At 34.1% G+C, this 26,501-nt stretch overlaps 1 protein-coding gene across 2 annotated transcripts in view; it reads right to left on the reverse strand.

The window, feature by feature from the left end:
- Window positions 1-5,709: 5,709 nt before the first annotated feature.
- Window positions 5,710-26,501, reverse strand: part of LOC145691537 (protein unc-93 homolog A-like) — a 274,095-nt gene continuing 253,303 nt past the window's right edge. For both annotated transcript variants that reach the window (XM_081766948.1, XM_081766947.1), the window contains exons 4-6: window positions 17,082-17,211; window positions 12,134-12,271; window positions 5,710-6,940 (exon numbers count right to left, since the gene is read on the reverse strand). In XM_081766948.1, the coding sequence (XP_081623074.1) occupies window positions 6,714-6,940; window positions 12,134-12,271; window positions 17,082-17,211 (495 nt within the window). In that variant the 3' untranslated portion in view covers window positions 5,710-6,713. The remainder of the gene's footprint in view (window positions 6,941-12,133; window positions 12,272-17,081; window positions 17,212-26,501) is intronic.

The raw sequence follows: 26,501 nt of genomic DNA on the forward strand, positions 1-26,501 counted from the left end.
TACATACACACACACACACACACACACACACACACACACACACACACACACACACAATGTAGACAGAGAAGGAATGCAATTCTGTTAACAATAGCTCAATTCCAAATAATTTCACATTTGAGTAACTTGTCTTAAGAAGTAACAGACAGAAATTCATACAAATTCTGCGGCAGATATGATCAATTTTTCCTTCTGAAACAAATGAGACTACTTAAAGGTACTGAAATAGTTTTTCACGGCATGGGTTGCAGACTCGTAGCTAAGGGAGCGGCCAGGGGAGCTGAACAAATAAAATTTAAATTTTTACCGATGTGATTTCCCTCAAAAGCCGCTACAGAATTAAGGTAAATATCGAAGAAAGATGAGTACCATCCAGTAAACAAACAAAACAAAAAATGAAATATTTCAGTTTTAGTCCCATGGTTATGCCGACTAGGCTAAAGAAGGTGGTGATGATGAGAGATGAATGAAATGGTGGAATGGAGAAAGCGGGAGAAAATGGGGGAACCCCGAGGAAACCCACACACATTGTTTGTCCACCACAAAGTTCACTTGGCGCGAGCTGGAATCGAATCAAGCACCCCATGCACCAGAGGTGAATGATCTACCACTGAGCCAAAGCAGCCCCCACAAAACAAAACATATCAAAGAGAGGGAAGATATATATCTAATACAAATGTAAAAGAATATAATCACAGAAAATATGTATCAACTATTTACTCTTTGAAGACCACTACAAATTCAAAATTATACTATAATGTACATTCCGCTATTAATTTGCCTTATGGAATAAATAATTTAATATTTGAAATCCAAGTTGTGTATGTATATAACAACTTGAATCCAGATTTTCTCCAAATTACCAAATTTACATTAAATGGCGGTTTTATGGTTTTATAAAGAATGTTTAAAATCCTTGGTTTTCCATTGAGAAAGATGATTGTCTCAGCGTTTTTATGAACTGAAAATGATAGTTTCTGCGTCTCACCGTTTAGATAATCTGAAAAGTGAGTTTTTTTTAGTATTCCTTTCTTTCCTTATTTCTTTCTTAATTCCTTCCTTTCTTTCTTTCTTTATTTCTTTCCTCTCTCTCTCTCCTTTTTTTTTAATCACACAGAAATATTTCTTTCAATCGTGCCTGTATAACTCTCAGGCAAGCAGCCTGATACACTCCAGTGAATTAAAGAAGAAGCTTCTATCACTTCAGAGATTTTTCTTGATAGCTTTTGGAGGTATTAAAGCTGCTTTGCTGTTGTTGTATGCTGGTAGAATATTATGTAAACTATTCATAATATATGAATACATAATTAGCGTTACCTAATTTGTCAGTTTCGTCATCTTGTTTAGACTTTGTAATAGTAAGTAGTCTGTGAAGAATGTTATAGTACAGTAAATAGTCTGTGAAAAGTATAATAGTGAATAGTCTCTGAAGAATGTTATAGTACAGTAAATGGTCTGTGAAAAGTGTAATAGTGAATAATTTGTGAAGAATGTTATAGTATAATAAATAGTCTGTGAAGAGTGTAATAGTGAATAGTCTGTGAAGAATGTTACAGTATAGTAAATAGTCTGTGAGGAGTGTAACAGTAAACATTCTGTGAAGAATGTTATAGTATAGTGAATAGTCTGCGAAGAATGTTACAGTATAGTAAATAGTCTGTGAGGAGTGTAACAGTAAATATTCTATGAAGAATGTTATAGTATAGTAAATAGTCTGTGAAAAGTTTGAGAGGACAATAGTCTGTGAAGAATGTTATAATATAGTAAATAGTCTGTGAAGAGTGTAATAGTAAATAGCCTGTGAAGAGTGTAATAGTGAATAGTCTGTGAAGAATGTTATAGTATAGTACATAGTCTGTGAAGAGTGTAACAGTAAATATTCTGTGAAGAACGTTACAGTCTGTGAAGAGTTTGAGAGGACAATAGTCTGTGAAGAATGTTATAATATAGTAAATAGTCTGTGAATAGTGTAATAGTGAATATTCTGTGAAGAATGTTATAGTAAATAGTCTGTGAAGTGTGTAATAGTGGATAGTCTGTGAAGAATGTTATAATATAGTAAATAGTCTGTGAAGACTGCAATAGCGAATAGTCTGTGAAGAGTGTTACAGTATAGTAAATAGTCTGTGAGGTGTGTAACAGTAAATATTCTGTGAAGAATGTTATAGTATAGTAAATAGTCTGTGAAGTGTGTAATAGTGGATAGTCTGTGAAGAATGTTAGAGTATAGTAAATAGTCTGTGAGGAGTGTAACAGTAAATATTCTGTGAAGAATGTTATATTATAGTAAATAGTCTGTGAATAGTGTAATAGCGAATAGTCTGTGAGGAGTGTAATAGTAAATATTCTGTGAAGAATGTTATAGTATAGTAAATAGTCTGTGAAGTGTGTAATAGTGGATAGTCTGTGAAGAATGTTATAGTATAGTAAATAGTCTGTGAAGAGTGTAATAGCGAATAGTCTGTGAAGAATGTTACAGTATAGTAAATAGTCTCTGAAGAGCGTAATAGTATAGTAAATATTTTTTGAAGAGTGTAAGAGAACAATAGTCTGTGATGTTTGGCATGAGTCGACAGTTTTGTGAGCAGAAGTTGAATACAAGTGTGCATGTTATAAAAATTGCAAAGAAAAGCAAAGAATAATATTTCGTAGTATGAAGATAATAATTAGTATTTATGAAGTAATTTGAAGTTTGTGTGCATGTACCTGTACAAGTAAATAAAAAGTAACTTAGTTTTGGGAAGTAATTATTTAATTTGTACAGGTTGTAGCACACTTCAGTAATGATGTTTAACTTGTTGAAATTATTTGTATTAAGGTTCTGTCTGTCATTTCCAATACTTATTTCAAATAATTTGATACCTAACAGATAATTTGATAATCTGTTTAAATTGATTTGTTAATTTGTTTTACAAATTTTATAGACTTTATAAAACATTAATTCTAGCTTTTGTGTCGTTTGAGCATACATTATAAGAATGGATACATTTAGGATCAGGAGTGTCCTTCATATAAGCACTAACATTGATTTCTATTTTCTTTTAGATAAATATACAGGCGAATAAAGTCAATAAGGTTATTGCCTTCAATTCTACTGTTGGTTTCAATTCCTTTAGTGATTTCGCTGACTTGATTTCTAGCAAAAAAAAAAAAATCATGAAACAAGTAATTCAGTTGGAAATTATCATAATAAAACGATAGAATTAAATTTGATTTCCTCTTCTTAGAATTGATAATAAGACTTAACAATTTATGATGATCATAATAAGTTCACCATGGCACACAAAATTTCGACCCTTAGTGCTGAAGTTATTCTTTTTCACGAACCCAAGAGAGATATCATAAATTAAGAAACAGTTCGAGAAAGAATCCGGAGACAACATGAATAAGCAAACAGCAATGTTTACGAAATATTGTAGAAGAATAATATTTCAAGACGCACCACACAGGTAATCATGTATAATTTTAAAAATAGATGTCACTTTCAGGAGTGGATGTTCATACACGTTCTTCTGCTTATACTATAGCATGTTTGAGTTCTCTTTGCTTAGAAGTAAATGCAGAGAAAACTAAATATATGGAAGTTTATTGGGGTCGTAATACTGCACATAATAGATGCATTAAAATATAAAATAATACTTTCGACAAAGTGAATACTTTCAAAGATCTAGGATCAATATTAACAGACCAAAACCATATTGACGAACAAATTAAATGTCGGCTAGAGGCAGGGAGTTCGTTATTACTCAGTTCAAAATTTTTTGTCGTCGCGAATTCTGTCGAGGAATTTGAAGCATAAAATATATAAAACGAAAAACGAAAATCATGTCTGCTTCCTGTATGATTGCGAAACGTGGTCGCCTACTCTGAGGGTAGAACGTAGACTGAAAGTATTTGAGAACAAGGTCCTGGGACGAATATTCGGAATTTGGAATTGCTGAAATTTCATAACGAGGAATTGCACAATTTATACCGTTCACCAAACATTGTTAGGGTCATCAATTCTAGGAGGCTCAGGTAAGCAGGTCATGTAGCAAGAATGGAAGAAACTAGGAACGCTTTCAAAGTTTTAGCTGGAAATCCAATAGGAAAACGACCATCAGGAAGACCTAGGTGCAAATAGGAGGACAATATTGATGGACTCGCACAAATAGGAATACAAAGTAGAAACTGGATCCAGTTGGCTACGGAAAGAAGCCAATGAAGAGCTTTTCTGAACGCGGCATTGAACCTCCTGGTTCCATAGGCCATAGTTAGTTGGTTTCTTTACTTATTGCTTATTTATTTATTTATTTTTTTCCTTACTTTCATTTCACATTTATTTTATTTTTTCAGATTTATCTCGTTTCCAACTAAGTCAGTAATTGAAGTGACCAAAATACTTTAGCTAAAGAGAGGACTTTCAACATACAAAAGTCCACAATATAGTGGATTATCAAAGGTTTGTAACTGTAATATATTAATTTTGTGTATCTCAAAAATAATTGGTTCACTCTGAAATGGAGAGATGTCCAATTGTGAATTAACAATCATTAGTCGACTAAAAACATATGTATAGAACCGTTGAATCTCTGAACAACTGCACAGCATATCCATGTCTTGAGGACTGTCTTGCCTAAATCAGTGGAAACAAGGAACATTTGCCTAGGTTCAAATAAGTCTATTCGTGATGGAGACAAAGAATCACTCTGCTGATGTCTCATTAAATCGTATACATTCAATCAAATAAGCCTAATTAATGTGCACGCGAATGTGCAGACTTGAATGAGTCACTTTCCATTATCTCCTAATGTAAACGATTAAACGAAAAATGTGTAACTTTCTAAATAAATTTAGATTCATAATTTTATGTTTACTAATTCAAACCTAGAACATCCTTTTTAGTCTATATCTTCTGACAGTGATAACCGTGTTAATCGAATATATAGGAAGTAATATATTATCTCTTACAGAAGAGCGAAGTTTGATATCATTTGAATTTATCTTTCATAAGAGTGTATACACTAGAAATTCATATATTCAGGCTTTATATGTATAAATGAAGTGAAAGAAGAAAAGTAGTAAAAACACATCACCTGTCTGATGATGTATATAGCGAAAGTACACTCTAAGCACTTTCGTTACATGTATCATCAGACAGATGAAGAATATGTACAATAAAATGGAAATTAAGGAAGAAAAAGATAGCTTGAGGTGTAATAGTGCTCGCCTAAATACTTCGACGCCATTGTACGTTTAGCAAAAATGTTTGTAGTGTACTTTATGGTGTTTTCACCAGCATTTATAAATAAAAACCATGGATATAAAGTTCTAATGTATACTCCGCTCGCGAAAGATAAATTAAAACAATATTGAGCTCTATAATAGATAATTAGTAAAATCTAATACACATTTAAGATAATGTATCAAATACAATTTAAGATATTAAAGAAACTGAACCACATAAGAAATACACAATTTCAAATTATATATATATATATATATATATATATATATATATATATATATATATATATATATATATATATATATATGTGTGTGTGTGTGTGTGTGTGTAAAGTGTTATAAATGTGTCAATATTTTGGGAACAGTCCTCACATCAAGTTCATATAGACCTGTGCTCAAAAGTGGATAGTTTCGGAGTTACAGGGTGCCGAAAACGTGAAATAAGTGAACTTCAAAAGTTCATAGCTCCACTACTATGGGACCTATCGTAGTCCGATCAAGACATCACTTAGGAACTGGTATATCAACTATCCAAATTTGCATTTCTAAGAATTTTTTGCACACCAAATTTTAGAGAAGTAGGTGGAGAGTGATCAAGTATTCCCAAACAGTCTCTCTAAAAATGATTGTGCAAGTACTGAAGCATTCTGAAAGATGGATATTTGGATAGCTCCCATGATAGTTCCTCAATGATGGTCTTGACCCGACTACGATAGGTCCCATAGTAGTGGAACTATGAATTTTTAAAGTACACATGTTTCACATTTTCGGCACCCTATAACTCCGAAACTATCCACTTTTGAGTACAGGGTTATTATGAACTTTTTTCTTATTTTGATGTGAAGAACCTGTTCTCAAAATATTGTGACACATTTTTTATAATACCCTGTATATCATCTATGCTATTGCTCTTATTTGCTTTATTTTCTGTTTAATTTCCTAAAATATATTTTCTACATTGTATGAGATGTTCTTTAGAATTCATTTTAGATAATCAAGTGAGCATAAAATAAATGCAATCTCTTCGTCACAGAAAGAAAGAAAGATGTAAAATTTATTTGTATACCTTGAAGTTTGTTTTCATATGCCTTATAATGATCTACTGATCGAAAACTCACACGTTTTGCTTCCCTATTCCTAGTTCTATTGTTTATATACCCACAATTTTTTCCATGTCAGTACATTTTACACTTGTCTTTAATATATCGGACTTAACTCTCTTTGTTTTGAGTCTCGTATTTTTAATACTTAGTATTTACATGAAGAACTTCGAGCGCTATATTTGAATATCAGGAATAGTTTATATTTCGTAGTCTATTTAAGAGAAGCCTTCTTGATACAAGATTGGTGCTACGCGCAAGTCTTACGTCGTGATAGCGAAGGTTTGCCCGTGACGATGGCAGACGACGTAAGCTTCGTCTGTAGCTTCGACGTAATGGAACTAACCTCATGTCGGAAGGGCGGTCTGAAAGGGAACTTCACCAAGGTCACAAGGTCGTTAGATTCGCTTTCATTCGTCTGTAGCGATGAATTTTGAATTCCAGGAAGCTATATGGAGCAAGCGCTAGGACCATTGCTCCTGCCAAAAGGTAAAGCTTCACAGCGTAACAGAGTCCGTGGAGGCCAAACGCTAAGGTTAGGCCGAGAAACTTGAAGAAATGGTACTGAGCGAAAGGGGCCTGCCAGACGTCAGGATACACCGTGATCACCAAGGCTATAAAGAAAATTTAAAGAAATTTATTAGTATTTGTTGAACATTTTACAAGTTACAATGAGGAATTTCTAAACACTTGCATTATATAGTGTTTTCTGTAACTACAAGTTGTGATCTAAAAGTACAGTTAATGTAGTTCCATTGTGCCATCTATAAATGTTGAATTAATTTCAACTAGTCAGCCCGGTAGCCTAAACCTTTGGTACAGTCAGTGTCGAGTTTCAATGAGTTGTGATATGTTAGTTGGCTTCCAGAGGCAGAAGAGTGAGGACGTGTTAAGAATGTTTCGCACCAACATTAAGTTTTGTTGTAAGCTGCAAAAAAGTGCCAAAAAGCACACGAAATTTCAAAATTTCAGTGTATGGCGATGAAGCGGTGGCGTTGAAGACTGTTTACAAGTGGTATCAGCGATTCAAAAGCGCAAAGAAGTCAGTTGAAAACGAGCAACGATCGAGACGTCCTTTGACGTCAAAAACAGATGAAAACGTACAAAAAATGGCACAAAGATTTATTCAAATAGACGAATGATTGTTCGACAGCTTTCCGAACAACTAAACACCTCGTACGGGTCCGTGAAAATCATTTTAACCGCCGATCAAATTGGTAAATGGCTTCTTTCTTCACTACGAAAACGCGCTGTGCCACACTTTGCATTTGATCCACGAGTTTTTGGCCGGAAAGTGTTTGTGTTTGTCCACATCCGCCTTACTTATCAGAATTAGTACCATGCGACTTCTGGCTCTTCCCAAAAGTTAAAACCGTGCTTAAAGGAATACGTTTTCACACCATTCCTGACATCGAGAGGGCCACGACAGAGCAGTTGAACTCCCTTCTATAAAAAGCTTTCCAGAAATGTTTCCAGTCATGGATTCAACGTTGAGATAAGTGCACTGCTAGCCAAGGACAGTACTTTGAAGGAGATTAAATCAAATTTAACGTAAACTTATTACTTTGTTTTTAATAAAATGATTCACTGTACTTTTTGATCACAAATCGTATATGACATTCTACTTGAAAATTCGTATTTCAGTTTTGTGCATTCTCAGACAAATAAAACTCTGAGTAAAATATCATAGTTGAATTAATATATTATTAAACTGTGTTACACTTTAGTAAATGTATTTATCTAACTGTGGTGCATAAATAATAATAATAATAATAATAATAAAAATAATAATAATAATAATAATAATAATAATAATAATAATAATAATAATAATAATAATAATAATAATAATAATAATAAAAACTTTATGAACGTGCCGAAAACAACTGAAAGAAAAATACAGAAATGATCGTATTATTCAGAGTACAATTATAAAACTATGCAGTAAAATAAAATCAATGCCAATTAAATATGAAGTGAGTGAATTAAAAAAGTACTTAAACAATAAAGTCATCGTCCATTCTTAAAAGTCATTGCTAACTCAAAGCAAATAAAATATAGTTTTAAGATATACAATGAATATAATATTTTATAAGTCTTGAGATTAAAAGATGTTTCTGTTACTTGGTTGAAAAAAATATTTCGCTCATTGTACCATATATTAGAAATTTTAATTCCATTTTTTTTTAAATATGGCTTGCTTGTTGTCGAGTATCTTTCCCACAAAGTTTGCACCACGCAATTTTCTTCCTTCCTCAAATGGTTCAAGTTTAAAACATGTTGTCCAGTAGTCTGTCTTACAATAGTAATGTAAATCTAGCTTAAAACAAAGCATTCTACTAAAATATTTTTGTACAATTTCAATTCTGCTTACGAATGTCTGTGTTAAGCTGTTCCCAATAATTGATACGTACAGATGGTGATCAGAAAAATGGAAACACCTGAACGAAATTGCAACTTACCAGATTAATATGGTGTCGGGCTACCTTTCGCCTTCAGAACAGCGTTGATGCGACGTGAGATGGTGCGCATAGAGGTCGTGAATGGTATCCAGTGGAATTGTACACCATTTCTCGTGCAGGGCATCGGCCAGTTCTGTGAGAAACGATGGAGGTGGAAATCGTCGCCGGAGTCGTGTTTCCAAGACGGACCACAGATGTTCAATTATGTTGAGATCTGGGGATTGGGCGGGCCAGGGGAGGTGTTGAACTTCATCCCGATGTTCCTCAAACCACGCTGCAACAACGCCAGCTGTGTGAATGGGTGCATTATCATCCTGGAAAATGGCGTCATTGTCCGGCAACAACATCCGGACCATAAGATGCAAGTGGTTTCCTAAAATTGCGACATAATCGTTGGCAGTGATTCGTACAGGACCCAATGAAAACCATGATATGGCGGCCCACAGCATCACCGGGCTGCCGCCATGTTTCACAGTTGGGCGGAGACACTGCAGATCATAAGCTTCTTTGGGCGTTCTCCACACATAAACACGGCCCGTGATTGGGAATAGGGTGAAGGATGACTCATCCGACCATATAACACGTTTCCAGTCCTCAACGGTCCAAGTTGCATGGTCGCAGCACCATTTGCAGCGTACGAAAGCGTTATGGTCCCTGATGAGCGGTTTGGCCCGTGACCCCGTAAGTTCATGTCATGTAATTCGCGGCGGACTGTGATTGTCGAAACAGGGTGGGGAAGGTGCTGATTGAGTTCCTCCGTCACTTGCTCCGCAGTGGCACGACGGTTCTGCGTGACAATGCGCTTTAATACCCGGCGTGACCTGTCACTCATGATTTTCTTCCGCCCACTGTTCCGCTTCCCCGATGTGGTTTTCCCGTGTGTTGTGTAGGCCGTCATCACCTTCGACACTGTCCCACGCGACACACCTAACACAGTAGCAACTGCCGTCACACTCACTCCACATAACCGCGCACCAACAATTTGCCTCTTTGAAAATCTGAGAGTTCTCCCATTTTACACTACCTTCGTCTGCTGCAGCCACTGGACACTGCTGTTCCATTGCGCCTGACGTAGTATGGAGACCGACCTAACACACCACCACTAGCGGTCCGGCGCTGCGGGCGCCACGACACCACTGCCAACCCATACATCTGACGTGTTGCCAATTACAGGTGTTTCCATTTTTCTGATCACCATCTGTATTCTAATTTGGAACTAACCAACAGTTTGTAAAAAGTATATATGCATCTGGTTCACAAATAGCAGGCCATTGAGTGCATAGACAATAATTTTCTTTGCTTTGCAACATATGTTCTGTTTGTGTTCATTGAAAGGTAAGGAACTGTCAAATATCACTCCTAGATCTGGTATAGTATCAATCTTTTGAAAAATTTTACCTTCAATCTCATATTGACTAGCATAATATTAAATCTGTTTTTGCATGTCACAGTTTAATTTTTAAACGATTCATGTTGATTTCATTATCTTTACACCAGACAATAATTCTGTTTAGGTCATTTTGTAACTTATTATTATCCTGAATACTTCCCTACCTCCCACCACTTACCATTGCAGAAAGGGAAAGCAATTCGTTGACCTTAACAGAGAAGGAAGCTTTTCTAATTAACAGAATCTTGTAAACTCTAAATTCGTAGTCAATTTGCTCGCAACTGATATTGAGAAAGCACTGCTATCAACCCCGAGTGACAAACAATTACTGTTTTTAAGTTTTGTCTCGTTGAAAAGTATTGCATATTATTTATATACTAAATTTTACCCTACTGTAAAACATATTATTATCTTAAATATCGAAAACATTAAAATCAATAAGAGCTCAATCTGCCCAATTTTGTATGAATGTGCAAGTTGATCCCTAACAAGAATACAAGAACGGGAACTGCGGGGTTTTGAAAATAAAATGTTGGTAAAAATATTTGGAGCAAAAGAGGCATATATTCAGGTGAATTAAAACGTCATACAAGCTTTTATTTCACAAGAACTACAGGTCACCGAGTATTATAGAAATAGTTAATACGTATAAGATAAGCATGACAAGTTGCTTGTAGGGAAAATACGCACCAAGTCATTAAGTCCTATTCAGAAAGCCTAGGAGAAGGAGACAATTAGCTGGGCGAAAGAGATGGCTTCCGGACAATGTAAAGCAGGATCTTTGAAGGATGGTTGATAAGAAACATGGTAGATTGACTTTTCGCAAGTTAAAATCTAATGGAAATGTTTGTTTCTGCAACGATGAGCCTTTGAGCTCTTTAAGTCAAAGCCTTCGTTATTTTTGTATAATTGAACGAACTCGTATTTATCGTTACTCTTTCTTTCTTATACAATACTCAACTCTTGTTACAACATTAGACTATCCTACGCCTGGGGCCGCGATAGCTCAGTGGTAGAGTTTCCCCTTGTGGTGCATGGAGTCCCTTGTTCGATTCTTTCGCGCCAAGTGAACTTTGTGGTGGACAACCACCGCGTGCTTGGGGTTTCTCGGGGATCTCCTGTTTCCTCCCACTTTCTTTATTCCATCATTTTTTTCATTTCTCATGATCACTGTCTGCTTTAGCCTAGCCGGCATAATCGTGGGACGTAAAACTTATAAAGAGTTCATTTTCGGTTTTCGATTTTATATTATGAAATGATTGTATTAATAAGCAAATACCCATTCAATTACCAACCCTGCCATCACTTGCCATTCCAACCTTATATCACAACCCCGACTGCCAAAGGAAGAAAAATAAACAATACAACTGTTCAATAAAATTTCCATTATAATAACTCGCGTTACTTACCTCACTAATACAGGCAAATGTAATTGTTTTAAAATACGTTGTGTTATTATGAAAGTTGTAATTTATTATTTAGACATGTTTAGATACACTCTATACTTCCGTGTGCGGGGGCTGATCGTGGAAGATGTAATACCAACATTCACCTGTACTTGAGCATGTTAGGGGAAAGAATTTCTTGTTTTTCCTATCAGGTTACGTGAAACAGATTATAGAAGCAGTATGCAATAAGTTCTTTCGCTAAACATTTCATCAGATATAGAGGAGAAGATTTGAAGTTAGAGGAAAACATTAAAGAGCAGAATGGAAAGATCTAGTTGGACGTCATATTTATATACATATAGTCTCCTCTGACTGTTTCCATACATAACTATCATAATTTTGTTTCTATTTCACTTTAATTTACATACACGCACAGTGAGATTCCTTCAACGTGCATTTACATTTTATTAATTTGTCTTCTAATTCGATGTCCATGTGATTATAAACTGATCAGTAGAACTATAGAGATAAGAAAATAGTCGTTAAAGGAACAGAATGAAAACTTACTGAAACTTAAGGTTTCCCATATGGCGTTGCACACGCCCCACGCAGCTGATATGACATAAAAAAGTGCTGCATCATCACCCGAAGGTTTCCAAACTAGTAACACCAACAGCAAACAGGCATGGAACAAAAACCCTGCAACTGTACAAAATATACCGTATAGAAATATATTGCCTATAAAATGAAACACTTATCTTCTAAGCATTGTTACATCAAGATACATGTGTAATCTATACTATTGGCTTCCCTATTTAATGTTTAATATACTTCATGGAGTACTGAAAAATCTAATGATTCATGTGTTTTGAGATCAAGAGAAGCGTTGATAGGTTGATTTAACTTGGATTTATGCAGTAATGTTTCTTATAAAATGTAGCACTGTTTAAAATATAGTATTCTCAACGAGTGACTTGTGAGGAACCTTCAAGTATTTGAAAAGGAAAAATAGCCATTGAATCGTTTGTGTGTGTGTGTGTAAAATGACACATGTCAAGTTTTGTCAGACACGAAATTAACAACAATATTGTGTTTGCTACGGGTAGATACACATTTTGTGAGATATCTACACCTGTCAAGCTGTTGCCTACACTTGGTATATTATAAATAAATACACGTTTTTATATAAACTATAGTGTGTAGTATAGTTTTACTCATTTTTCTCAAAACTTGGTTCTTCTAACATGTGTTGTTTTACGAAAAAAAAAAAAAAAAGATTCAGTTATTGATTCACAACAAAATATACACTAAAACATTTCTGCACCGAGCTTTAAATTATTTTAGTTGGCTTCAGACGATATATACTCGCTTAAGCACATCTATACCCATTATATTCTTCTTGCCCTTAAAGTCCTTTAAGTAACTACACCCTTAACATCACAACATCCTTAAAACTTAACGACAAATGAACAACAGACTTTCTTTGCTAGCAACAAGTCATAGTCACTTTTAGTAACAGCTTTCTGCCTATCCGATAATAAGCGTAAGACCCTAACATACTAAAAATAATACAAAATATACCATCTTTCTTTTGCTTGTTTTTCATAAGTGAAAGAAGATAATGAAATGCAACCTACCACAATCATAGATAATCTCCTTCTACAACAGAAGATATGAACCTGACGATTTTTGAGTGTTGCTATCCATAGAAATTACAGTGTTACCAGAATAACATTTCTCTCAAAATCTAAGTTAAGGCTGCGAAAAGGAACAAACTCAACTGCATTTGACTATGTATCATGTTGTTTTGGTATCCTGTGAACTACATTTTAAATAACATTATTATTTAATTTTTATGACTGTATGTTAAAACTATTTTGTTTAATACAAACTAAATACAACTATTATTTACATAATAGTTTACAAAATTCCAAGACAACATGATACGTAATCAAATGCAGTTGAGTTCGTTCCTCTAATCGTTGCCTTAACTTAGATCTTGGGGGAAATGTTATTCTGGCAAAACTGTTGGAATAACATTATCTATGATTGTGGTAAGTTGCATTTTATTATTATTTTTCACTTATGAAAAACAAGAAAAAGAAAAATGGTAAATTTTGTATTATATTTAGTATGTCAGGTTCTTAACTTATCGACTGACTAATGGTTGCTACAAAAACATGCATAAATTCTTTCTTCAGTTTCTAATTCAGATGTAGGAATACACCATATTCAATTGACCTCGAAATAGTCACATACCATAAATACAAACTTCCCACGTTTCTATTATACATACAATTATTTAGAATATTTAAACATTATCTACAATAATTATTTTATACTTTTTCAATCACAGTATCTACGTTTCCTAAAAGAATACGATAATAGTTACAAAGAGTGTTCAAAAAGTTTTGCACAGTGGTCTCTATTTTTTTATTTGTTGCAGGAAGAGAATGAATTTTTTTTGTGAACATACTTGGAACATTTAGCTATACACCGAGCCTACTCAATGTAGCTTCCATCAGTTGTGACGCATCTAGACCAACGTTCTTTCCATGATATAAATGCACTTTGGTAAAATTCTGGGGATTGATTTTACACCATCGTTTGACACAGGAAATAAGGTCTTTCTCACTATCAAATGGTTTACAGCGCAGGTGGGCCTTCAGACGTGTTTTGCTCTCAGGTTCGAACAAAAACAACCATGTTTCATCCTGGGTAATGACGCCGTCAAAACACTGTTTCCACTCTTCAATAAAGGTCGTCATGAGATCCTAGCACACATCCTTCCTCATCTTTTTCATTTCTCTTGTCAATTATCTAGGCACCAAATGTGCACAGGTTCTTCTGTACCCTAGTGGCTGTGCCACTGATACCACACTACCCAATGACAAGCCAGTCATTTCAGCAAGCTGTCGTGTCGTCACACATCTGTCATTTTGGATGATCTGATTAATGGTCTTCTTATTTACATCACTCACTACCGTCGATGGTCTACCGGATCGTGGATTGTCCAATAGAGAGAAATCACCTTCTTTAAACCTCTGCAACCACCGCTGGATACTACTGCGATCCAATATGCCCTCCCCATAAACAGGGAGCAACTTCCTGTGAATCGATGTGGTAGAGTCATCACCGGTCTTGAAGAGGAACTCCATCACCGACCGTTGTCACAACCTGACATCTACTTCACGGTTCATTATGGCTCACCTGTAAATAAATGAAAATACTTTTATATATCAACTTATAGCTAAATGTTCCAAGTATGTTCACAAAAAATTTCATTCTCCTCCTGCAACAAATAAAAAATTAGAGACCACCGTGCAAAACTTTTTGAACGCCCTTTGTAAAACATGCAAAGATCTTCAGCACACAACGTCGTTTCCATCCACTACTTCTGTATTACAGTATTTCTTTTTCTTCTTCTTTTTATATATTGCTTTACCTTCGTTCTTCTCAGAACGTCACATCCTCCCACCTTTTGATAGCAAACAAGACAAATACCATAAATAAATGTTAGTAGCACGTCAAGTTCTAGAAACCACCTTTCACTTCTCATCACTCGCCTCTGCCGTCGACGCTTCATCTGTTCCAGACTTTTCGATTTTCGCAACAGTTTTTGAAGAAATCTCATCACCCTGATTCGGCGGAAAGCACTATTTTCAAAGGATATATTTCCTCATAAGGTCAGGTTAAATATCCGCGTGGTTTCCAGTTTCACCACACAAACATGACTATCTCTATCAGGACATAATGTTACAATTCTCCCTAACTAACTAACTCTATGGCCTATGGAACCCAGAGGTACAATGCCGAGTTCACAAAAGCTCTCCACTGACTTCTATCCTTAGCCAACTGGATGCAGGTTTTACTTTGTTTTCTTATTTCTGCGAGATCCATCTTAATATTGTCCTCCCATCTGCGCCTAGGTCTTCCTAATGGTCGTTTTCCGATTGGTCTTCCAGTCAAGACTTTGAAAGCGTTTCTACTTTCTTCCATTCTAGCTACATGACCTGCCCACCTGAGCCTCCTAGATTTGATAGCCCTAACAATGTTTGGTAAACAGTATAAGTTATGTAATTTCTCGTTATGAAGTTTCCGCCATTCCCCATTCCTGTTCCTCTGGGGTCCGAATATTCGTCTCAGGATCTTGCTCAATACTTTCAATCTACGTTCTTCTTTCAGAGTAAGTGGCCATGTTTCACAACCATACAGGACAACAGGCATATTATCGTTTTATATATTTTAAGCTTCAAATTTCTCGACACAATTCGCAACGACAAGAGATTTTTTACTGAATAATAACATGAATTCCTTGCTTTTAGTCGACATTTAATTCCTTCGTGAATATGGTTTTTGTCTGTTAATGTCCAGTTAATTCTTTTCTTATCTTCCGCTGCTACCAAAACAACATTTACCAGTTGCATTTCACGACCAAATTCTTTTTCCCATTGCTTCCGCACCAATAGACTCTCAAGTACTCATTCCTAAACAGGTCTCGTAGTTGTTGTCGAATAGCATTTAAACTTCTGAATCTCTTGACCAATAACGTGTTTTTCATTCGATCAAAATCGGTGGATTTAGATTACTAGGTACATGTTGCCAACTCCAACCTCTTGAACATCCTGAATGAGCATAACAAGCGTTAAAGAAACAAACTCCTCTGTGTCCACAGAGGCCTTTGTCTACAACGTGCTCGATATTTTGGAAGAACCTACTGTTTCAAGACATCTCTGGCCTTGCTCTCAGTCTAACGCCTTCAGCTACGCTGCTAAATGTGTGGCATGCTGGTGGCATTTTTCTTTTCTCCTGGAAAAGCTCATAATTCGAATTAAATAGCTTTCAAACAGGAGAATCATTGCAAGTTCTTTCCACACTTCGAAATTAGGATGGTCAAAATTGCTGAAAATTGTTCTTCATAAAAAAAAGGAAAAAATTAAAAAATTAAAAAATCATCACAAGGCTGGAAAGCGTTTCACATGTGTTAAAATTATGCTGTTAATTATGAAATGTCTAAACTGTAGAAAGTTCGGTTTCAAACAAGGTAATAAAAGTAAAATTTGTTAAACATTTTAAGAAATAGACGAGAAAATTGGAGCACTAACATTCATCCATTGCTTCCAGAGAACATTCCTCAAGTTTAAAAGCAAATGAAATACTAATGACGCATCGATTCTAGATATAAGTTTTTAATTCGTTAAGATTTCAATGTTAACAATCATGACTAAGATTTTAATTTTCTGGTTTATTGAGTTCCACTGAGGAAGAAACTATAGATGCCTTGAAACAGCATGTAACAATTTATGACAAGGACGTAAAGGTAAAATGTTGTTAAGAAATTGTTTGCTTTCGAGTTCCTAGAAATATTTTCTTTTTTCAGGCTATTTGATACATATACCTGCAACTTGAAGAGTGATCTGAACCAACTGCATGACCTCCCAACAAACTAAAGGTGAGAACGTTAGTCACTTAACTACGGGCATAGTATCAGATTATTAAGGACTCCAATACTTACCAATGACAAGATATCTTCTGATATGTTGAATTAACAGATTGAGCATAAAGGCAGCAATGGTTTGAAGGATGCCCAGACTGAGAAATACTAAGCTCACGTTCGGGACACCCAGTGCACACACCACGTAACCCTAAAACCAAACAGATCCATATCAATAATAATAATAATGATAACAGAATATAAAAAAGAAATTTCTGAGCTAGAGTAGAAAGTATTTATGATTTCTTTCTCAATTTAATCATTTTATATTATGCAAAATATATCATGAGGAAGGGATGGGTTAATTAAAACATAATTGTAAACATTACTGATGCATATCTACTAAATAGTTTAAATTGTGACGTTCATTACATCATCTTGTTATTTATGACTAGAGATCGGATGTTTAGGCACTAAAAACCTGTCAAATAGGCACTAAAAATTTAAAAAATAGGCAGTAAAATAGGCACTGAAATGTAACTCGAAATAATGGAGATAAATACTCAATACTCCAGATTCAGGTCATAGATAATGTTCAAAGAATATAGAAACATACCTGTTTGTTAATATCTTCTTTTATTGTATATATAAAAACGAAACTTGTTATGCATTCCATATATACTGGGTGAAACTAAAAGATCTGCATATACTTCAGGAGGTGATTCGTGATATCAAAAGAAGACCTGTTGCATGATGCATATCAAAAGAAGACAAAAAGTTCTGTTGCATGTTGTGGAATTTCGCGTCGTGTACGAGTGACAGGGGTGCCATCTTGGAATTGAAAATCGAATCCTGACAATTGGAACGAGACATAAACGTGTGCACATACTTCGGGAGGTGTTTCCTGACATTCAATAGGACTTTTTGTCTTCTTTACATGTCACGAATCATCTGTCGAAGTATGTGCACGATTTTCGATTCCAAGTTGGCATCTCTGTTACTCGTACACAACGAGGAATTCGACAACATGCAACAGGTCTTTTTGTCTTCTTTTCATGTCACGAATCACCTCCCAACGTATGTGCACATCTATCTGTTCCGTTCCAATTGTCAGATTCGATTTTCGATTCCAAGTTGGCACCACTGTCACTCGTACACGACACAGAATTCGACAAAATACAAGAGGACTTTTTGTCTTCTTTTGATTTCATTAATCACCTCCCAAAGTATGTGCACATCTTTCAAGTTCACCCTGTATGTACATTGTAAGATAGCACGTGCTTGTATTTACAAACACAATACTTTAATACACCTGTATGTGTATATTATTTATGTTGTATAAATTATATATTTTCCTAATGAAGGCTTATTTTAAAGAAAATGCATAGAATAGGCAACATTAGTCACTAAAGCAATTATTTAGGCAGTAAAGGTCGAAATAGGCAAAATAAAATTGGCTTAAATCGAAACTATAACCCCCCACATAAACTTTAAAACGTTATTTTTGATCATATCTTTAATATTAAAGAATAGGCATTTTGTCTAACATTCGGTCTCTATTTATGATAATAAATAATTCTTATTCTTATTGTTAATAATAATACAATGATACTCATGAGATTGTAACTTTAATCAATCATTAGGAATCTTTACTATACTTCCTTTTTGTGAATATTAGTGAATAACAAATTGACAAGAAAGAACACCAAAAAATGTACAAAACGACCCGGATAGTGTGTAGAAAATGCTATTAAAGGAAATAATACGTAACTGGTATTTTCTTATAAGCCGAAAATTTAATTTGTTAATGTGTAGTAAACAAATTAATCAATCTATAAACTCATATTGTTTACTTCACATTTTGAGTAAATTTTTTAGGGATTTTCACAAAGGAATATGGGTTGATATGGTCTATTGTGGCCAATAATACAGTATATATAAAGAATTTGAAGAACTGTAAACTACCACTGGCTAGTTAACCATAGTATGTACTATCATCTTGCTAAACTCGTGCTCACTATTAGAGTGATCCCAATCAAAATAAATCCATGTGGTCACCTAGTACTTGTTTGGCTACAGAAATCAAAGTGCGAAATAGAAGGACCAGGGAAAATAGATCCAATTTTAGAATCCATAATAAACCACTAAAATTGGATCCTAAATAACAAGATTCAAACATAGAAATGATAAAAGTATTAAATTCCTAGATCATTAGGAGGAGAAAAAATGACGAATGTCAACAGTCGTGTGTTACATCACTATGAAATCTCGTCACCAATTACTGGTCTTTCAGTTGTATCAGTGTTATGGTGCACAATACTGAAGCCTCTATTCCTCTATCTCCAAGTAAGTACACAAAACACAAGGCATGTAAACTACTAACCAGTGGTGAGAAATTCATATTGCTGAACATATTTCACAAATCCTGTGAACAGTATACGCTACTCTTGATACATGAGATACAGCCATTACGTAATATCGGAGTTTACTGGCATATCGGCTACAAACATTAATAAGATTGGCAAAGATAAAAACACAACAAGAAAAGTTGTAACTCCTAGCAGAAAGAGGAAAGATAAGGACATTACTACAGGAAAGTGTAACAAATTTGTTAAAAAAAAAGAAAAAGATACTGTACAATTTCTTTTTCAAGAACGAACCTCTTACAATTAAAAAAATAAGTGCTACAGCAAGTAGATAGTGAGCTATACTTGCCTAATTTTAAAAGAACATAATTTTACTGAATCTCACATAAAACTGGGTTTGAATTTGTCAAAACAAGCTAGAAGAACCCTATCATTGATTGTGGTGGCATTCTGTTATGGGGAAGTGATTACATATTCAAGTGCAGTACAGAAGTTTAGAAAACAAGGCTGTAATTTTGTATTCTTTAGATTAGTGGTTCTCAACCTGGAGCACCTCTGGAGCGGGAGGGGCGTGAAGAGCGAACAAGGGGGGGGGGGTGCAAGCTAGTGACAAAAATAAGCTGAAATTCGTAATTACAAATATTACAAATATTGTAACGGATAGGCGTTAAATTAAGTACCGTACAGACACAAAGTAACTATTGTGTAAAAACTGTACCTAGATAGTTCTATTAAGAACAAAACTGGTGGAGTAAATGATAGAGCAGGACAATGGTATGCAGAAGTCTTGGTGGAAATATATATAAATTAGTGAGACTATGACTATTATTATTTTTATTTTTGGGGAATTCAATCCCTATCGGAAAACAGGAAATTTATTGATAAATTCTTTATTCAAACTGAATAATAAATATACTAGCAAATATTGCTTAGAAAACATAGGAATAAGAGTGCGATTTATAGTGTTAGGAGTCAATCCGCATTGGTAGCACTAAATTCTAAACGCGAAATATTGAGAAGAGTGGCAATATCTTACAGCAATTTAATATTAAAAAAATATTTTAAGAGAAACAACAGAGTAATTCTTGCAAAAAATTAAGCTGTTTTAACGTTACGTCAAAAGATCTAACTGCAATCTTTATTTTATTGTTATTATATATCTTCAGTGTACCCTTACGTTATAATCTTTTATTCAAAGAATTAATGTTTTATGTTGAAATATGACAATAAGTGACCAAGATTTTTGTATATAGGACATTTAACCCTTTTAGGACTTTTGGTGACTTTTGTTACCATGGCGTACTATCGTCTTTGACCGCTCACTTATTTAGGTTCTATAACAGGTATTTAAGCCGGGATTCTTTTATTAGTCAATCAAGGATGGATCAAAGAACACCCCAGGTGCGTTTTGGAACCAGATGGTCAACTTGGCAGCGCAAAGTGGGGGCAGAGGGGCGTGGCTTTTTTTAAAAGGCAAATTTCAAAACTTTTTCACGCTTTTAGTTTTCACGATATCAGATTGGAACTTTGTATAATGATTGTATGTACATTCGGGTATTTCTCAAATTTTTCTAAGATCCCTACATGAAACCGGATCCAGGCACGAGGGGCGCAAGTGTTTCGAAGGGGTGGTTTTCCAGAAAAATTTCCGTTTTATCCCGATTTTTCCGGTTCAGGTATATGATACGTACATGTGAGTTGTACCGTTAGAAAGGGCTTGTTATACTAAGCAAAATAACATTTGAACCATGACTCTAGGCCAAATAGTAATGACAGTAATTTTTTATAATATATATATATATATATATATATATATATATATATATATATATATATATATATATATATATATATATATAGAGAGAGAGAGAGAGAGAGAGAGAGAGAGACTAAATTCAGACTTTCAATTATTTTTTACGCCCTTTGTTTTCAAGATGCAAGATTAAAATTTTGCACACGTATTATGTACACTCATGTCCAAAATGATTGTCGCATACCTATAACTATCTTCTTGTAAGAATATAATTTGATACTGATTTTGCAGGGTACTTTTAATACTGATTCTATGTGTATAATCGGGAAATGTCTATTTGTGGTAAATTTCATACGCAAAGAATTATAAATACGAAAATTAGAATGAGTAAACCAAATGTTGCTAAATGGACAAGAAAGTTTTATTTTCATTTTATTGTTTTTATATGCTGCTCTTTTGACATGAAATTTTCCACATACATGTCTTTGCCGATTATACACATACTAACATTATAAGAAATATCGGGCGAATTCGTTATCAAATTATATTCCTATAACAATATATTTATAGACATGCGACAATAATTTTGGACATGAGTGTACATAACAAGGTATTTTCAGAAAGAAATACAGATCCCTACGTCAATCCAGGGACAGGTCAGAAGGGCAAAATATTTTGGCTGGATTTTTAAAAATACTTCCGGGTTTTCCCTTATTTTCCGCTTCAGGTGCATGATACGGACATGTGAGTGATACCGTTGGAAAGGGCTTATTATACTGAAGAAAATGGCCTTTGAACCATGACTGTAGGTCAAATAGGAATCACGCAGTACATTTATGAAGTACTTTTTATATATATTTATATACATATTTGAAATAATGGGTCACCCTCAGATTTTAAAAAATTTCTCCCGACCTTAGTTTTCAAGATACAAGAGCGAAATTTTGCACACATATTATCTACGTAACAACGTTTTTTTTTTTTTTTAAATCAGATCCCTACGTGAATCAGATCCGGGCCAGAGGGGCACAAAAATTAAAAAAAAAAAAAAAAAAAAGTTTTCGAAAAATCTTCTTTTTTTTAATTTTCTTGTTTTTGGTGTATAATACAGACAAGAGAGTGGTACCGTTGGTACGTATGATTTATCCTGGAAACAACGAGGTATGACTCATGATCCTACAATAAATAGTATGGAAGAAGTAGCTGTTTGAGTGAAAGTCTAAAATTTACCTCGAAAACTAGAAATCTTAAAAGGGTTAAAGGATGAAATAGTGGTTAGAAAGCAATCGGGACGAAAGAGAACAATAACAGATAACTAATAAATAGATCAAGGGTTACGAAATATTTACAACTGTTTTGTCAAAATGTTAATAGTCTGAACACGAAGGAAAAGGAATTTATAAACGAAATAAACTGTGAAAATTATGACTTTTATTGCATAACAGAAACGTGGAAAACTGTCACCTTACACACATCTTCCAAAACTATACTGTAAAAAGAAAAGATAGGAATTTAAGTCTCGCTAATAAGTCGAAAGGTGGAGATGCCTGCTTTTAATTTAAAAATAAAAAAAAAGTGAATATTCGTACGAAATGCTTAATTCCCCTAGAGAATCCTTAGATATTATCATACCAATTTTAATACCTGACAACGCTCCATTGATTTTGTCTACTTTATTTCCCTCCTGACACATCACTACAAGATATTAAATACTGTAACTGATTATGATTTTTTTTCATGTTGACGAAATATTTTAAAGAAATTATATTAGGAGATTTTAATGCAACTTTCAGGTAATATAGCAATTATTATACGAAGAAAAAAATATTTGAAATATTTGAAATAAGCAACATTTTAAACTTAAGCCTGAAAAATATCATATAACCAAAATAACTCGGAGAAAACATTCGATTTGTTATGTTACTAACAAATATAGATAACAGTTTTAATCATTTTGATATTCTATTATTAACCAAAGTTGTTTGCTTCCATTCTTTAGTTGTGTTTGAATTGAATACCATAAACAAAAGTGAATATAGCCCTGTTTTACAATTTGGCACGTATTATTATTATTATTATTATTATTATTATTATTATTATTATTATTATTATTATTATTATTATTATTATTATTTAAAATGGCGGAGTTAAGGTATAACCTTTTCATCCACTCAACCATTTACATTTTTCTTTTACAGTCGGATATCTTATAATAGATTTTTTTTTTTTTTTTTTTACAACGAGAATAAAAAGGATATACACTTAGGCACGTTAAAGAGTTACAGACATACAGAACAATACAGAAAATAAAACATGAAAAGTGAAAATGAAACTTATTACATATAAAATAAACACTAAAATAAACAAGCGACAATGCTGAAGACATGTTAAACTATACAAGGAGAGAGAAACAAAGAAATCAATCTTGATTATATATAACATATAAAATACATTCCTTTGATTGATTATGTATAGATAAAATGATGCACATACTTGTGTATAATTGTGTATTGATATACTTGATTGTGTATAATATATACGTTCATACACATGTATCAGAAGGGAATAGAAAAGAAAATAAGAAAAAATAGAAAGAGGGGAAAAAAAAGAAAAAGGAACGACTGCTTGGTAACGCAAGAATAGTTCCGTGTGTAACAACTTTTTTTTTCTTTTTTTCTTTTTCTTTTTTTTTTATTTATTTACTGGAGACCTTCATTAGAAAGATATTCTTTAAGCCGACGTTTAAAAGTCAACACTGAACCAGAGTTTCTGATGCTTTCAGGGGTGTCATTCCAAGCTTTGGTGGCAAATAGTGTGAAAGATTTGGAAAAGAAATTAGATTTGTGCATTTGAATGGCGAGTGTTGTATTTTCTTTAGAACTGGTATTTAGTGGGTGAGTATCGCCGAGAAATTTTAATTTCTTAGGCATATATTATGACATTAAGGAAATTAATATAATAAGTGATTGTAGTAGACAAACATGCACCTAAGAAATCAGCTAATTAGCTATAAACAAAATTTTAAAGATCCATAAATGACACGAAAATGCTAATAAACCAGAAAACCAAACACTTTGTCAAGGCAAAAAGAACAAATGATATTGTACAGACGTGGACAAATTATTAGCAATTTTAGGATTTTCACGCGAAAATTGAAGAAAATTACAAATTGAAGAAAGAATACGTATGTAAACGTTTTAATATATGAATAATTTTGTATTTCATTACATTCTACGTACTGTTACAGTATTTTAGTACATTGTATGGAAACCCTTTCTTCAGGAAGGCCCACAGAGACTCTATGGGGTTCATTTTTTGGTTGTTTCCTGGCCACGGAAGGACTCTGACGCCTTTCTGTTCCAACGTCTTGGAAACAGCCTTAGCAGGGTGGCACGGCGCACCATCATGCATAAAACTCGGGTCTCCAGAAGGAAACCATTGACGCAACTGTGGCAAAAGATGTTCTGTGATGACTTTTTGATATTGCCCTGCGTTTATGTTTTCTTCTACTACATAGAAACGTTCCATTCCTTTCACACTAATGCAGCTCCATACCATCACTCGTGTTGGATATTTCACACTTTGTCTTACACAATCTGTCTTAAAGACTTCACCTTCGATTCTCCTCACATACTGGGAGTTCTCCTCTTCTACAGAAATTATGGTCTCATTTCTGAATACAACGCGTGGACAAATTACAATGTTTTAATGACTTTAAAATTACTGAAGTTCACATGAATTACATTAAAGTTCGTTCACTAACCAACAATATAGACAACCTGTACATTTGCAATCTATCAAATTACACTTACATTATGTATTATTACACTCAAATGACCAATAAAATATCAACCTATTTTTCCCCAATCATCTACCTTTCAATCATGTTGATCTCTTTCTCACTGATACCGTTTCTTCACCATCGCCGAAGTCAGTTTTTGTTTCTTGCTGGGACGCATTGGTTTCAATCCTTTCTCAAAAAAGTGGCGACGAACAATTCTCAATGAAATATGGACACCAGCATTTGCGAGCATTCCTTGTAGTTGTGTAGAAGTTGCTCAATGATTTTTCTGGATTTCCTTACCAGCAGTCCGTCTGCATAGGCTGATAGCAGTGATTTTCTGCCGCATGCACCTTTACGTTTTGTTGACAGTTCATTCCCACGGCTTAAGTTTTGTGCAAATCTTGTAACATACGATGCACTATCCCTACGTTTCTGCTAATCTCTAACTTGGACATGCTTTTCAAGTTCAACAGAGTAAGAATTGTCGCTCGTTTCTTTGGCAACATATCTTTTCTCTTACCCATTGATCAAAACCACAGTTCACAACAATTCCGAGAGTCCTCTTCAAGCAAACACACAAAATCACACTTGAACCACTATACATGTATACAAAATATTCCATGAACTAGTAGCTATGTTCCAGCAAGTCTTTTTCCTATCAAGAAAGGCTTTTAACTGAACATTATCAGCGATTTTATCTCCGAAGACGAGTTTACTTGCTCCCTGGGCTTTTACTCCATTCAAACATTCCTAGTCTCGAAACCACGTGTCCTCATGTTGCGTCACATTACTTGATCAATTAATACTTAAGAATTCGAACACAACTTATAAATGTTCCTCAGTGATAACACTGTCATGTGGTGTCTGACAAATGACTAGCTTTCTTCAACAAAATTTAGGAAATATAATAAATCCACAAATTTATATGAATTTCAAAAAAATTGCTAACAATTTGTGCACGTCTGTATAATTGGTATTAATTGGTATCACAGAGACTCAAATTCACGAAAAATTGTTTAAAAGAAATATATCGAAGCAAGAAAATCCTATTATTGATGATTATAAATTTGTATACATAATAACAGTTCATATTTATTGGATTGTTTTTAAAACTTTTGACAGTAAACAACTCCCACAGAAAATTAACTACTATGGTACATTAATTAAAAGCACAATGGAAATTTTTGAAGTATTTAAGAAAGTAGCTATTACATGAAAATTTTAACTTATATTTTAGTCAAGACGTATCGACACCTAATATTATTAGTAATAGTGCTTTAATTGGAATTTCTATCATTACTGAATTAGGTGTAATCGAAGGCATTGAAAATTATACCCAACACCACCCTAGGTCCAGACGACGTTCCATATTACATAATCAAAACTTATGCGAAAAAACTAGCAGGTACTTTGGAAAATATATTCAATATTTTACTTCGTAACGGAATATTTCCTTCATTATTTAAGCAGGTGTATGTTATACTGGTATCTAAGTCAGATGATAAACACAATTGTAGTAACTACAGGCTAATAGCTATAGTTAACAAATTTTTAAATAAATTCGAATTATTATACATAAGCACTTATATTTTAACGTA

Source organism: Thermobia domestica, chromosome 8 (genome assembly GCF_964235325.1).
Source record: "Thermobia domestica chromosome 8, izTheDome1.hap1.1, whole genome shotgun sequence".
Taxonomy (NCBI): domain Eukaryota; kingdom Metazoa; phylum Arthropoda; class Insecta; order Zygentoma; family Lepismatidae; genus Thermobia; species Thermobia domestica.